General features: G+C 38.4%; 1 protein-coding gene across 2 annotated transcripts in view; it reads left to right on the top strand.

The window, feature by feature from the left end:
- NUBPL (NUBP iron-sulfur cluster assembly factor, mitochondrial) overlaps positions 1 to 13,704 on the top strand; it is a 258,493-nt gene that overhangs the window by 222,508 nt on the left and 22,281 nt on the right. Inside the window, exons 10-11 of one of the 2 annotated variants that reach the window (XM_055418221.2) lie at positions 441 to 523; positions 9,867 to 11,810. In XM_055418221.2, the coding sequence (XP_055274196.1) occupies positions 441 to 523; positions 9,867 to 9,965 (182 nt within the window). In that variant the 3' untranslated portion in view covers positions 9,966 to 11,810. Of the gene's footprint in view, positions 1 to 440; positions 524 to 9,866; positions 11,811 to 13,704 lie in introns of those variants that run through there. The other variant, XR_016035623.1, reaches the window with a different exon arrangement.

The raw sequence follows: 13,704 nt of genomic DNA, 5'->3' as shown, positions 1-13,704 counted from the left end.
CCCATCTGCCACTGTCAAGAAGATTATTCTGTTGTGCTTTTTAAAAACTTCTTTGCCTCATCATCTTTCCTTTTCAGTTTCCTGTTATTATGTGGCAAGATATGTCTATATCATATTATTATGTCTATATCAGGGAGAAAAATTTACAAATATCTTCCAGGTCATTTTTACTGGAAGACCTCCAGCAAAGAATAAATCAGAGATCTTATTCCTTGATTGACTGCCACACTGCTTTCAAATGTAATCATGGTATTACCCTCAAATGGAATATTTTGTCCCTAAGTTTCATTTGAAATTTGTTTTTCAGAAATTTAGCAATTTGAGGATAGTCATAACTCAGGTTGATTTGAATCAATCTGTTTCTACAGTTCAAAGAGTAAAATTTCAAATGCCTGTATAAGCTTTTGTGGTACTAATAGATATCTGGTGGACTCTTTTAGGAGACATCCCCTTACATCTTAACATAAGGGAAGCCTCAGATACAGGCCAACCGATTGTGATTTCACAGCCTGAAAGTGATGAGGTAAGTTATATTTATAAATATGTATTTTAATTTTTTTTCACAAGATATATACTTTTTGATATATAGAAAGAAGGTTGGGGAGATCAAGTTTGTCTATTTGGAATGCATGTATTAACCAAAGATTAGTTAACTTATTCAAAGCTTCTTTAAGTTACTATAAGGTAGACATACCAGTGCCGATTCTGAATTATCAACCGAACAGGCCCAACTACAAAGAATCATCACTCAACCATGTTCTCATGATGAACACGAACATTGGAAATTTGTAGAGTTCTTTTCTTGCTAGCTAGCAATATCTAACTGCCTGAAGTTATTTTATTTCAGTGTTGGAAGTTCAGCTGGTTGTTGAGAGAAGGAACCCAAATACAAGAAAAAATCGAGTTGAATATAGGGAAACTGTAAACCTTTAGAGATGGAATTTTCACTGCGTTTATTTTAATAAATATGATTGAGGAGGTGAGGTGGGAAAATTAATAGTTTCATTATCTAATATAATTTGGGGTACAGATAGGTTTTTCAAAGACTGCTGAAGCTTACTGCCTTTAAGTGTACGCTCTTTTGTTGTTCAGTCACTGAGTTGTGACCAACTCTTTGTGAACCCTTGGACTGCAGCACACCAGGCTTCCCTGTCCTTCACTATCTCTCAGAGTTTGCTCAAATTCATGTCACTGAGTCAGTGATGCTATCTGACCATCGCATACTCTGCCACTCTCTTCTCCTTTGGCCTTCAGTCTTTCCTAGCATCAGAGTCTTTTCCAGTGAGTTGGCTCTTTGCATCAGGCGGCCAAAGTATGAGTTTCAGCATCAGTCCTTCCAGAGAATAATCAAGGTTGATTTCCTTCAGGATTGACCGGTTTGATCTCCCTGCAGTTCAGGGGGCTCGCAAGAGTCTTCTCCAACACCACTGAAGTTCAAAAGCATTAATTCTTTGGTGTTCTAGGTCCAACTCTCACATCCACACATGATTACTGGAAAACCCATAGCTTTGACTATATGGATCTTTGTCAGCAAAGTGGTGTCTCTGCTTTTTAATATGCTGTCTAGGTTTGTCATGGCTCTTTTATTTTACCCTTTTTAAAATAGAAATAAAAATCATATGTGTATGATTTTATTATATATATAATCATATATAATAAAGTCATATATATCTTTTCTTTCCTAATAGCAGTTGCTGTTTATGTTAGAAAGTGAGCCATCATCTGGTGCATCAGTTTTAATGTAATTCTTATGCTCCTTTGCCAAACATTCTCAATCAGTCCTCTTAGCTTTTCTCTTTTTTTCCCATACCAAATAAGCTTGGCTTTATAGTACCGTTATTTTGTCCACCCATAACTATTCCCCCTTTCATTCTAGTTTGCTTCCTCTAATCCTATATGAACTGAAAGACAAAGGAGCCAGGTTTGTTAGAACTGTGACTATAATAAGAGCAAAGCTGACAACCAGGAGTCTGAGATTGGTCAAGTAGATTCATTTTGAACTATCTCTTTCAGGACCCAGAGCTCCTTTCTCTTTCTTAAGGGTCAACAGTTATGGTACAGGTGATTGAGTTGCTGGGATATGATGTCTGAGTAAACGTACTCCTGTATATATCCTTGTTTTTCCTTTCTCTGCCTTTAATGTAGTAATAAATGTTAAATTTCCTTTTCAGTCTTTTCTTTGAAATCTTTCAGATAATCAAAAAACATAACCTTTTATTGCTTTCACAACTGAAGCATGGCAGTCTCATCTACCATAAGTGTACTTTATGCAGTGAATGAAAAGTTGTGTGAACATTGAGGGTTTTTAAAATCACATACTTGAAAATGCCTCCTGAGAGCAGCCTATTTAAAGATATTTAGTGGTGAATCCTTTTCAATAAGAATAATTGTCTAGTACTTTATTTCAATTATGAATCTAGGTTTTAAAATATTTTCCCTCCTGTCCATTATTTTTTCTTTGAGATTTTCCAAAAGCAAAAACTTCAGCAAGTTAAAGGAATGTAACATAACAGAGAATATATATCAGTCATCAAAAAGCAATATGATTTAAAACTCTAAACAACAGTGTTTGTAGAGTTTTTTGGTTACATGTTTTTTAAATCTCATTTACACTTACGTAAAATTAGATCTATAATTTTACTGTTGCTGGCTGACATTTATGGTAATGTGAGCAAGCTACCCCTTTGTGGTTTAGGCTATACTTAATCTGGTGAAGTCTCTGCTAAAATTAGTGAGAATTTCATGTACCACATTGTCAACCTTACAAACGAAGACTTCTGAGCAGTTTTTTAAGATTCAGACATGCATAAAAAGAGATTTAAAAATGGAGCTTTGTATTTATTTTGTTTCTGTGGAAGTTATTGTTTCCTACTCTCAGATTGCAGACATTCATTGTTATTAGCCATCTTTCTAACAATAATAGCAGTTATAGTATGTTAGACACTGTTAGGCATCTATATACTTTCAATGCTCACAACAACTTAATACAATGTATAAATAGTTCCCATTTTGCATTTGAGAAAACTGAGACTCGTAGAAGCTAAATAATTTTCCCAAGGTCATAGAACTGATAGATGCCAAGAAGTGATTAAAAAACAATTCTTTTCCTTCCAAACGTTGTCCTCTTTTCATTGTGTCACCTTCTGGTGGTTTAGTCGCTCAGTTGTGTCCAGCTCTTGCAACCCCATGGACTGTAGCCCGGCAGGCTCCTCTGTCCAGGAGATTTTCCAGGCAAGAATACTGGAGTGGATTGCCATTTTCTTCTCTAGTCACCTTCTGAGTCCTCTACTAATAGCTATGCTTTCTTCAATTCCTTCTAAGAAGTGAGTACAGTACTTGAGTGCATTAAATACATTCTCCTAATTTGATTCTCATAACACATTTGTGACGTATGTATGATAATCTCCATTTTTCAAATGAAGAAGTAGAGATTCATTCGCAGTAAGGAATTTGTCCAAGATCGTACCCAAGGCTATTTCCATACTCAACTCTGAAACTGTAGGCTTGCATCCTCTTCCCAAGGCAGTATCTGCTTCTCTTCTCAATTAATTGCAAGCTTGCTTCAGTGTCTGTCTATTGTGTATATTTAGGCTGGCTTTCAGTTCACCTCCTTTTCATATTACAGAGATCTAGAGGAGTGGTCCCACTGGGGTGCACACTGGCAGCCATAATACAGAGGATCTTAATCTGGGTTTGAGAATTCCCCTGAAGTTATATCCAGAGTGTATGAATGTGCATTTTTCTGGGAAATTGAACAAGAGCTTTACTAGATTCTCAAAAGGTCTCTGCATGAAAAGCAAAGCAGTAATCAGTATTAGCCTGTGGTTTCATTACCAAGAATGCTACTTTCTAAGTGTGACCTTAGATAAGTTCCCTCATGTCTCTGAACCTTTCTCTCTGTCTATAAATTGATATCATAATGAGAAGGATTAAATGAGATGATAATGTGAAAATATTTTGAAAAATGCCAAGTAGAATACAGCTATGAGTATTTATGTCTTGTGAAATTTCGTGGGAAAGTTGTCATGGTACTAATTGTCTTTCTTCTGCCCTTCATCAAAGGGTTGAGCCCAGTTATGCCCCTCCCCTTACATAGCTTCAGGTAAATGTCACTCTTTGGTGACATCTAAAAATCAGCAGAATTTGAATCATAAGATGAGGATAGAGTTCTCAGCCTCAGCATTAAAGATTTTATTAGAACATTAGGAATTCCTAGACATTAGGAAACTGTTGCTGAGTCCTGGAATCAGGGTCCTTCTGATGACTTTTATGGTGAATCTTGCCTTCTAATAATCCCTTTCCCTTTTTCCCTGTGAACTTAAATGGAAATCTGCTCTCAGAAGCTGGTCACAGCCATCTCAACAGATTCTGCCATATGCATGGAAGCTTAGTATGCTGCTGTATGCATGGAAGACATTCTACCTGAATGTCTTCATTTAAAGAATGAAGGAAATGTTTACTTGCAAACGTGGTAAACTTCTATAAAAATTAATAGGATGGAATATGTCAAATTATTTGTTAATTGTTAGCCGTTTAGGTTGACACTTTTCATTGTTAGCTTTTAGGGGTTTGCTACAGGCAAATTTATTAATAAATAAAAGTTTCATCTTTAGCTTTTTGTCTTCTTTCTAATTCCTCCTTCTTTTGTCTATTTTTAATTAGTCCCTCCTCTCAGCACCAGGTTCCAGGGCTCTCATTCTCTGTCCATAAAATCTTCTAAAATTAGGCATTAGGAATTTAACTCTTCCAGTAATATTTAAAAACACAGTGATTAATTGAAAGATGTGGAATGCGTTGAATTTGAGGCATCATTGGAAAAGTTGGGAGGGTCTACACTACCAGTTAAAAAACTCCAAATGACTACTACCTACTCAACCAAAAGTCAAAACCATCTGCATATGTGCACCACGGGCTTCCCTGGTGCCTCAGACGGTGAAGCGTCTGCCTGCAGTGTGGGAGACGCGGGTTCCGTCCCTGGGTTGGGAAGATACCCTGGAGAAGTAAATGGAACCCCACTCCAGTACTCTTGCCTGGAGAATCCCATGGACAGAGGAGCCTGGTAGGCTGCCGTCCATGGGGTCGCAAAGAGTCGGACACGACTGAGCGACTTCACTTTTTCACTACATGCATAGCTAAGGAACCGAGAGTAATTGAAGCTATAAATATAAGTAGTGTAAAATAGCCAGAGAGAGCAATAGAGGGAGGGAGAGAGCGTGGGCACTTAGGATTCGGAACTCTTAAGTTCAATAGCATTTCCTCTGGTTTGTGTAATTATGATTGTTCATTCAGCTATTTCTACCTTTTGCCTTTGGTTGAGTCCAGGACACAGTGATGAACCTATGATTGACCGTTAATTTTGTGGTTTCATTCTTTTTGTCAAGTAAAAGTCTTAATATTGGATGTTAAAAGTTATGCTATAAGATATACCTGGTAACGGAGAAGGCAATGGCAAGCCACTCCAGTACTATTGCCTAGAAAATCCCATGGATGGAGGAGCCTGGTAGGCTGCAGTCCGTGGGGTCGCTAAGGGTCAGACACGACTGAGCGACTTCACTTTCACTTTTCACTTTCACACATTGGAGAAGGAAATGGCAACCCACTCCAGTGTTCTTGCCTGGAGAATCCCAGGGATGGGGGAGCCTAGTGGGCTTCCGTCTATGGGGTCACACAGAGTCGGACACGACTGAAGTGACGCAGCAGCAGCAGCATACCTGGTAAAGGCTTTAAAAGGTAAATAGAAGCCTTATTGTCTTATAATTTCTACATTATAATCTCATAATCCTAATATGAAATGACTCTGTATGGAAAATTAGAACTTCACATCTTTAAAAACAAAGACAAAGGGGAAAAGCTCACCATAAAGCTTGTGTACTTTGGTTGTCATCCAGTTCCTTTACTTGGTAATGATAGATTAAACAAAAGGAAGGGATTTAATTTACTTAGTCCTCAGGCAGGAAAGTTGTCCAAAAGGATATGTTAATATCAACTCTTCAATGAGATTGTAAATTACTTGAGGTCTTAATAGTAATAATAGTAGACATGCATTTATTATTTACTTTTTGTATTACAGTACATCATATATTTTATTCCTACCTAATATGCCCCCAAGCCCTTTGAGGTAGATACTACTATTATAGCCATTTTATAGATAATGGAACCAAGCCTGGAAGAGTTAATTCACTTGCCCAAGGCCACTACTAATAAGTAATGGAACTAGGATTTTAAAGCTTGTCTGACCTTAAGGCCCCAACTCTTTACCAGAGAGTGCTTCTGCCTCCCTTTTTTTTATCATTGCATACTACAGATTTCCCAAAACTATGCCTTGCACTAAGAACTAAAAAGTATTTGTTGAATGATACTGCATTGGCTGAAAAAATTCAATCTCAATAGTTTTGTGGAAATTGAAACTGTTAAATTTAGCACTTTCAGTGATTTCTCAGCAAATGACAATCTGTTACTTTCAGTGTGATATATTGAAAATTTAAGCTTGGGGATAGTCCATTAAGAAGCAAAGGTTAAATATAGCAAATTTGATTATTATGGAATCTTTATTTTGTGTAGTGAGATAGGTTTCTATCTCTAATTTAATGTAAGTAAGAACTAAGAAATTATAGAATGATGGCCTTAACTTGTCTTAGTGCGCTTTTATTTACACAGTAAAATATTAGACTTAAATACCTAGAAAAGCTGCTGCTGCTGCTGCTAAGTCGCTTCAGTCGTGTCCGACTCTTAGTGACCTCATGGACTGCAGCCTACCAGGTTCCTCCGCCCATGGGATTTTCCAGACAAGAGTACTAGAGTGGGGTGCCATTGCCTTCTCCAAGCTAGAAAAGCTACTAGGAGATAAAATGTGTAAATATTTATAAAAATGCATGGGTGAAAATAAGCACTTTTGGGGAGGAGGGAGCCACACTATGCAGTGTATGGAAACTTAGTTCCCCAACCAGGGATGGAACCTGTGCTGCCTGGAAGCACAGAGTCTTAACCATTGGACTTCCAGGAAAGTCCTGAAAATCACACTTTCATTTTAAAAGAAATATTTCTTTATAAAGTATATGTTATTTCCATTTTTAAGCAAAATCTGTTGTTTCTGGTGACTACAACAGAGACTGAAACCCTTTTTAGACAGTACATTTTGATTAGAATTACTTGTATTTTGGATTTACTGTTTAATGTGTGATGTGGCTTCCCTGGTGGCTCAGTCAGTAGAGTCTGCAATGCGGGACTCCCGGGTTCAATCCTTGGGTTGGGAAGATCCCCTAGAGAAGGAAATGGCAACCCACTCCACTATTCTTGCTTGGAGAATTCCATGGACACAGGAGCCCGGTGGGCTACAGTCCATGGGGTCGCAAAGAGTGGGACACAACTGAGTGACTAACACTTTCACTTTCTTTGTGATGTCCAGGGGACTCAGTGGTAAAGAATCCACTTGCCAGTACAGGAGTTGCAGGTTTAATCCCAGGGTCAGGAAGATCCCCTGGAGGAGGAAATGGCAACCCCCTCCAGTATTCTTGCCTGGAGAATTCCTTGGACAGAAGAGCCTGGTGGGAGTCCATGGGATTGCAAAGAGTCAGACACAAGTGAGTGACTGAGCACACAGCCCACGTGTGATGTGCTAGAAGGAGCTGGGCTTTGGAGTCGGGCAGACCCAGTTGTGAGTGTTCTTCATCCTGCTAACTTTGTGACTGAGCAGACAAGTTCAGTTTCTTCATCCAGGCTGAGCCAGTGGTGTTTATTTTACATCCGTGAGATTGTGTGATTACTTATTATACTAGTACTTAGTACAGTATATACTCAGTAAAAACATAGACGGTCTTATTCATGTTTTGAGAGCTGTTTTATTTAAAAGAAGAATGTAAATGAAATTTTAACACTTTTCCTGGTAAAATAAAATATAATTCACCTATTAGGGAACAAACAGCTATATGTGTGTGTACATATTTTTCTTCTTTCTGATATGTGACAAATACTTAAATTTATGATGTGAGTTATGAATATGGGTTTCTTTTTGTGGCAAAAAATTATATATATGTGTATATGTACATTATTATATGAAAAAGTGAAAATGTTAGTCACTCAGTAATGTCTGACTCTTTGCGACCTCACAGACTGTAGCCTGCCAGGATCCTTTGTCCATGGAATTCACCAGACAAGAATATTGGAGTGGGTAGTCATTCCCTTCTCCAGGGGATCTTCCTGACCCAGGGATCGAACCTGGGTCTCCTGCATTGCAGGCAGATTCTTTACTGTCTGAGCCACCAGGAAAGCCTGACATAATTATATATATCAAAATAATTCTTTCGCTTTTCAAAATGATAATTTCTAATTATGTTGTATCAACTTCATAATGTAAATACACAGGGGTCTATATTAAACTATTTCCCCAAATGGAGAAAATATTTACTTTTGAGTGTAGTTTTTAAAAAATAATCAAGATGTGTGAAACATGGTTAAACATCAAGTCAGGGTAGTTCAGTTAAGTTCAGTTCAGTCTCTCAGTTGTGTCAAACTCTTTGTGACCCCATGGACTGCAGCATGCCAGGCTTCCTGTCCATCACCAACTCTGAGAGCTTGCTATCCATCGAGTCGGTGATGCCATCCAACCATCTCATCCTCTGTTGTCCTCTTCTCCTCCTGCCTTCAATATTTCCCAGGATGAGGGTCTTTTCCAATGAGTCAGTTCTTTGTATCAGGTGGCCAAAGTATTGGAGTTTTAGCTTCAGCATCAGTCCTTCCAATGAATATTCAGAACTGATTTCCTTTAGGATTGATAGTCAGGGTAAAGAAGCCTCAAACAGTTCTTTTACCATCCAGAGTCAAGGAACTGGTCTGCCTGCGTTCAAAGCCCAGCTCATTTCACACTAGCTGTGATGCTGTGGACAAGACTTTTCATCTTTCTAAGTCTTGGTTTTCTTGTTTATAGAGTGGGAATAATGACAGAATTTACCCCTTAGGATAACTGTGAGGATAAAATGAAATAATACTTGGCCGTTATTAAGTACTCAAGTAAATTTTAACTATTACCATTACTTCAAGTGGCGCTGGTTGTAGCTGTAGTAGAATTAGTATCTACACAACTCTTAAGTATATAAACGTATAAATTAACAGTTTTAGAAAATCTTTCTATTGTCTTACAGTTACTTTTTATAGGTAAGGTAGGAGAAATAAGTAGTATTTGCATTTTAATTGTTTAAAACTTTGAAATACAAATGCCATGACCATTGTTCTAACTGGACTGTGCAGGTTTTAGGTCAGTTGTGGCCCACTTGATGCTTGGGAGCTGCTTTTTGTGTTATGTTGTCCTGGGTTGATAGAGATGGACGATGTGACAGCTGATTCTAGGAATTCTTGCGTGGTTCTTAAATCTCACCGGATGGAGGAGCCTGTAGGTGCTTGGTGCCAGTATCAGACACCATTCTGAGAGAATGACGAAAATGCTTTCCGAAGATAAACCCAGGATGGTATAGATAGTCTTTTCAAAAGTGACTAACAACTCTTAATGCCAAAGAAGTATGGCAGTATCCCACTGAGAATATCAACTTTTCAGAAGAGGAATGTGTAATTTTTCTGCAGCTGGACTGGGTTGCTAGTTTGCTGAAACAGGAATTAAGAGTTTGAAAAACAGTAATTGCTGCTACTAAATATTGATTTTCTTTTTCCCAGAAAGTCACCTTCCAAATAGTTACCCTCCAAATAACCTAAAATCCTTTCTCCTCTACATCACCCTCAATGTTCACAGCAGTATCTTTTCACTACTGAATTTCTTCATCACATTCTGTTCAACTCAGTAGACAATGATGGCAGTTTGTGAGACTTTGATATGTACTGGGGAGAAATATACAGCAAATATATCTATTCTTTTCCAGGCCAAAGCCTACCTAAGGATTGCTACTGAAGTGGTAAGAAGATTGCCACCACCTCCAGAGTCATTCCCCAAGTGTCTTGGAAATTTGCCTGGTCTTTGACAGTTAAGACCTTTGGAAATCAGCAGTGTGGTGGTGAAACCTACAGAAACAATAGCAATCATAATTATTTTCTTGTATCTCTAAAGAAATAATGTCCAGTCTTCAGATTTGATTTGATAAACAAAGACTCATAAATAAAAATTTTACATACCAATGCTTAAATTAAAAAAAATTTTTTTTAATGCTTAGGAATATTTTTGAAAGCTGTTGTGTGCCAGTGTCCCAGAACTGCATTTTATTTTATTGAACTAGCCCCTTAAGGAATCATGAGTTAATATTACAAGCCCAACCTTCAATTCAGGAGAGAACCATACTGTTTCTGCAGGATTATAGAGTTAAAGGATTTACTGAGTATGAGTATGGACGTGAGTATGACAACTCTCCATCAGGCAGTGTGGTCTGGGTCTGAATCCTGCATTTAGTACTATCTTGCACCCTTTCTTAATACAGATGAACTTCTACTTCTTCATCTGGACTAGACTCTCCCCCTAGACTTTATGAATCTGAATTTCCAGGTGTGGGTCTGGACATGTATATTTTTAACAAAATTATAATGATTTTGATTGTTTTGATTATGATGGCAATAATAATAATAGCTAACATTTATCAAGGGTTTTTTTGTGTCCTTATAATTAATCTTTCATTGATGTGAGTGGAGTACTGTTGTTATCTCTGCTTTATAGATGGGGAAGTTGAGATGTGGGAAAGTTAAGTGTTGTACTAAGTGTTACTGTTCTAGCAAGTGAAGGTTTGAACTTGGGCAATTGGATACTGGATCCTTCCTTTTGTACGCCAAAGGGCATTTGTTTATTTCAAAAGAGGAACGTGAATATAGTGTTCAAAATTTCTTCAACTTATTTGACCATTAACTTTCCCACCTCCCCTTCCCCTTTAGGAGCATTTCATGAAGTTGATATTTCAAAGAACACACCTTGAAAAACATCTTGTCTGGTTGAGGCTAAGAGAGAAAGAGAGAGTCAAGGGCTTCCCAAGGTTATAAATCTATAAGTACTGATAAGAGTTATTAGTTAATCCTCACTTATAAGGAGATGATCTGTGACCTTTGGCAGATGCCTGAGTTTCTTTGCTCTGTAGTTAAGCAGCCAGAAAATTAGGTAAAGAGTTACTATCACTATCAACATGTTTTGCACACTTATGTTCACATAAACTATGCATGAATATTTATAGCAGCTTTATTTGTATTAGCCAAAACAACCCAAAGTTTTTCACTGGGTCAATGGTTTGACAACCTGTAGTATATCGATCGGAGAAGGCAATGGCAACCCACTCTTGCCTGAAAAATCCCTTGGACAGAGGAGCCTGGTGGGCTGCCGTCTATGGGGTCACATGAGTCAGACACGACTGAAGCGACTTAGCAGCAGCAGCATCAGTATATCCATAGCATGGAATACTACTCAGTAAAGAACAAAATATGAATACATGCAACGGCCTGGATAAACTCCAGATAATTATGCTGAATGAAAAAGTAATCCCAAAAGGTTGTGTACCATATGATTCAACTTAACATTCTTGAAATGACAGAATTATAGAAATGGAGAACAGATGAGTGGTTTCCACGGGTAAAGGAGGAGATTGGTGATGGGGGAGGGAATTGTGTTTGTGACCGTACAAGGGCAACATGAGAGATCCTTTGGAGGATGGAAATGTTCTGTATCATGACTATATTAGTGTCAGTATCTTGGTTTTGAAATTTTGCAAGATGTTACCACTGGAGGAAACTGGATCAAGGGCACAATGAAATTTCTCTGTATTATTCCTTATAAGCTGCATGTTAATCTACAAATACCTCAAAGTAAAAATAAAAGTATAATTAAAAAAAACAAACTTGTGCTGCTATATCTGAACTGAAGTCTTCTGGACCAAATTATCCATGCTAATTAAAATCATGAATAATAAAAGTATTTGTGGACACATAGTAATCATCATTCATCACGCTGAAAAAGAAGAAATGACTTTAGGTGGTAGGTATGTAATTGTATTTTATTCTTTTTTTGGAAGAAGGGCTATGTAGATAATCATTGAGTACTTCAAAATACCAAAAAAGCAAGTAGTTGAACCAAGCTTAACCCTTCCTGGAAAAGGAATAATTTAAATAAGCTTCCAGAAGTGCCTAAAGTTGTGTAGCAGGATTTAATACATCTGATGGAAAAATGAGAAAGAGTTTACTCATAAATATGTAACTTAGAGAAGATTCACATATGCAATCATCTACTCCCTTCTACCTCACCTATTAGTCTCTGCAGATGCTTTCAGGTGAGTCACTGAAAAAAAAACTGTGGTTGGAGTTTATACCCAGGTTCAAAAATAAAGGAAGGGAAAGTAGCTGTTCCAAAATTTTGCCCCTGGTAGCCTTTGCTAAGCTTCACGGAGCTGACTTCAAACAGACTATCAAGCACAGCTAGTCTGGCTCTTGCTAGAAGTAATAGTTATTTCTCATCCTTCACATTTCCATAGAGTGTAGAAAATTTCCATTCACCAGCCCAGGAGAGGAAAGACAAACTCTTGATAGATTACAGCGAGCGATGTCCGATTCCTGATCTCCGAAGATTTATCTTCGGGACCAGGGACCAGGCTTGAACACTCCAGAGCTTTTGTGTAGCAAGTTTTATTAAAGTGAAAGAGGACAAAGAAAGCTTCTGACACAGACATCAGAAGGGGAACGGAAATTGCCCCACTCACTAGTCTTATCAAGGCCTTAAATACTTTTACCAGACCCACTTCCACAGCATACATCTTTAATTAACAAGATTTCAGTTCAGTTCAGTTCAGTCGCTCAGTCGTGTCCGACTCTTCGCGACCCCATGAATCACAGCACGCCAGGCCTCCCTGTCCATCGCCAACTCCCGGAGTTCACTCAAACTCATGTCCACAGAGTCGGTGATGCCATCCAGCCATCTCATTCTCTGTCGTCCCCTTCTCCCACCCCCAACCTTTCCCAGCATCAGAGTCTTTTCCAGTGAATCAACTCGTCGCATGAGGTGGCCAAAGTATTGCAGTTTCAGCTTTAGCATCAGTCCCTCCAGTGAACACCCAGGATTGATCTCCTCTAGAATGGACTGGTTGGATCTCCTTGCAGTCCAAGGGACTCTCAAGAATCTTCTCCAGCACCACAGTTCAAAAGCATCAATTCTTCGGCGATCAGCCTTCTTCACAGTCCAACTCTCACATCCATACATGACCACGGGAAAAACCATAGCCTTGACTAGACAGACCTTGGTTGGCAAAGTAATGTCTCTGCTTTTCAATATACTATCCAGGTTGTTCATAACTTTCCTTCCAAGGAGTAAGCATCTTTTAATTTCATGGCTGCAATCAGCATCCACAGTGATTTTGGAGCCCAAAAAAATAAAATCTGACACTGTCTCCACTGTTTTTCCATCTATTTCCCATGAAGTGATGGGACCAGATGCCATGATCTTTGTTTTCCGAATGTTGAGCTTCAAGCCAACCTTTTCACTCTCCTCTTTCACTTTCATCAAGAGGCTTTTGAGTTCCTCTTCACTTTCTGCCATAAGGGTGGTGTCATCTGCATATCTGAGGTTATTGATATTTCTCCCAGCAGTCTTGATTCCAGCTTGTGCTTCTTCCAGCCCAGCATGCCTCATGATGTACTCTTCATATAAGTTAAATAAGCAGGGTGACAATATACAACCTTGACGTACTCCTTTTCCTATTTGGAACCAGTCTGTTGTTCCATGTACAGTTCTGACTGTTGCTT

Source organism: Moschus berezovskii, chromosome 21, assembly GCF_049115385.1.
Source record: "Moschus berezovskii isolate FMDL1 chromosome 21, NW_MosBer_1.0, whole genome shotgun sequence".
Lineage (NCBI taxonomy): Eukaryota > Metazoa > Chordata > Mammalia > Artiodactyla > Moschidae > Moschus > Moschus berezovskii.
Note: the sequence above shows the minus strand (reverse complement) of the source record. Positions and strands in the feature narration are given on the sequence as shown.